The sequence below is a fragment of the Buceros rhinoceros genome, unplaced genomic scaffold (genome assembly GCF_000710305.1).
Source record: "Buceros rhinoceros silvestris isolate BGI_N320 unplaced genomic scaffold, ASM71030v1 scaffold15662, whole genome shotgun sequence".
NCBI classification, from domain to species: domain Eukaryota; kingdom Metazoa; phylum Chordata; class Aves; order Bucerotiformes; family Bucerotidae; genus Buceros; species Buceros rhinoceros.
In genome coordinates, this window is record NW_010399586.1 from 1,225 (window position 1) to 3,255 (window position 2,031).

The 2,031-nt window shown below is 56.9% G+C and overlaps 1 protein-coding gene across 1 annotated transcript in view; it reads right to left on the bottom strand.

Annotated features, from left to right (window-relative positions):
- Window positions 1–2,031, bottom strand: part of PPP3CC (protein phosphatase 3, catalytic subunit, gamma isozyme) — a 23,948-nt gene that overhangs the window by 500 nt on the left and 21,417 nt on the right. Inside the window, exon 15 of the mRNA XM_010131547.1 lies at window positions 1,007–1,036. Within this exon, the coding sequence (XP_010129849.1) occupies window positions 1,007–1,036 (30 nt within the window). The remainder of the gene's footprint in view (window positions 1–1,006; window positions 1,037–2,031) is intronic.

The following is a 2,031-nucleotide window of genomic DNA, read 5'->3' on the forward strand; positions in this document are numbered from 1 at the left end:
ACTGCCAGCTCAGGTGGGCACCATGGAGCAGCTGGGACGTTTGACCGCGCTGGGTCACAGTCCAGCCCTGGACTTGCTCTGTCCCTTTTTAGTAGTTTAGCAGCAGGAGCTTGAGGGCCAGACACGTGCTCGATGTCCCCACACAGGGAAATCTCAGGAAACTTTCAAAGCTGAAAAACACGGTACTAAAAACACAAAAAAGTGAAATAAAAGGGCCCAAACCAACACGACAGAGACACCACCACAAGGTTGAACACTCCACACAGCCGGAGGGGAAAGGGCTAGTTCTGGGATCGCAGACGCAGCGCTTCTTGCATGACCAGGAGAAATGTGAGTGCCGAGACCCTGCCAAGGGACCACCGCCATGGGTGACGGCACGCACCGGAGGTTTCCCTTCTTCGTGTCACAGAAAAAAAACAGTTGTGCCAAATCTTCTTACAAAAAGTTTACAAAGAGCCTTCCCGTGGTCGTCAGGCAGTTCCCCGCGCAGAGGCACGGCCCCGTGCAGCAGTAGCTGAACGGAGCTACCAAGGAGAAAACCTCCCCAGAGGCGAATCTGCCACTTCGACACCAGCTACAGGGAGAAAACTGCGGCTTCATGCTGGGACCCCTCGGGCCACGTGCCAGGAGGCCGAGGGTTATCTCGGATTCATGGCAGCCGCTATTTCCTACGTGGTTTTGGCCGAGGGTGCTGGCGGCCTTCACCGGGGCCACGTCAGGGATGAACTCAGCCACGGGATGAGATGGAGGATCCCAAGGCCGAGGTCTTGAGACACCAAAGCCCAAGCGGCTCCGGAGAAAGGGGACTTTGGGAACAAGCAGTGGCCTCGTGACAGCTCAGATAGGCCTGAGCCACACTGTGTGTCTGGATGCCAGCAGAGGCCCGTCCTCCCCCGCTTCTGGTGATGCAAGAGCAAAAAGCTGCCGTGAGGCTGGTGAAGCTCTTTCCGAGTAGCGCACGCACACACAGACATGATTTGAGTCTCTCGCTGGGTTCTAGCCATACCTTCCCGTGCCTCTACCGCTTCTACTGTGGCTGCAATACAGAAGAACAGTGGCATGCAAAAATGAAGACAGGAAAAAAAAAAAAAACAACAGAGTGACAGTGAGTGATCCGACATCATCGCTGCGAACGCAGAGCCCACAGCCTCCCAGCCCCACTGGAGACCGCTGTCACCAGAACCGAGCGGCGAGAGGGGGAAGAAGGGCGACAGGAGCTCGAGAGGAAGGAGGTGGAGAGGGGACTCCCTCAGGCTAGGTGGCTGACACCAGGGAGTCTCCTCGCCCTGCATTCGCCGGACTGGTCACACAGACAAACCCGACGGAAAGGAAGAGAGAAGCAGAGCGGTGACTTCCTGCTGCAGGCGCTGGACACGCTGGTGTCCCACGGCACGGACCAAGCCGTGGGTCTGTGCCATGTTTACAGACCCCCTGCCCCCAGCTCGGTGGCTCCAGGGTGTCCTGGCCACCTTCAGCAGGTCAATTATGCAGAATTCACCTCAGAGCAAAGCCCCACCTCCTGGGGCCACGTAAGGGAGGTGACCCTGAGTGATGTGACAGCATTCTGGAGCAGTGGAGAAGAGAGGGACAGTTTGTTCTCTGTGGGAGGGCAGGTACCAGGCTGCTCCGCTCCTGATGCCTTGACTTATAACAAAAAAACCCAAACAAGCTAGTGCTTCAAGTTCAATTTGGCTCCAGCTCCACCTCCTCAGTGTAACCAAGCAACGAGGCACCACGCAGCTGAGCAACGTCCCCCTTCCTAAATATGCTGCAGCAGCCGGCCAAGTTTCGGTGGTCCCTGCCTCGACATCTGGGAGGAGGCCCTTCCCGCGCACAGATCCCCTGCTTTTAGCCTCAAAACACCACAGGTTTTTTTGCTTGGGACACAATACCACATGGTCTTGCAGAGGCTGTGGAGGAGGAATGGGGTTGTGGCTGAACATCTTTGCTCCAGACTCGGTGACTTCTTCAGCTGATTTTGTTAAGCTGTGCTCAGGGAGGGAGGGACCCCGCCGTTGCTACCCGCAGCCC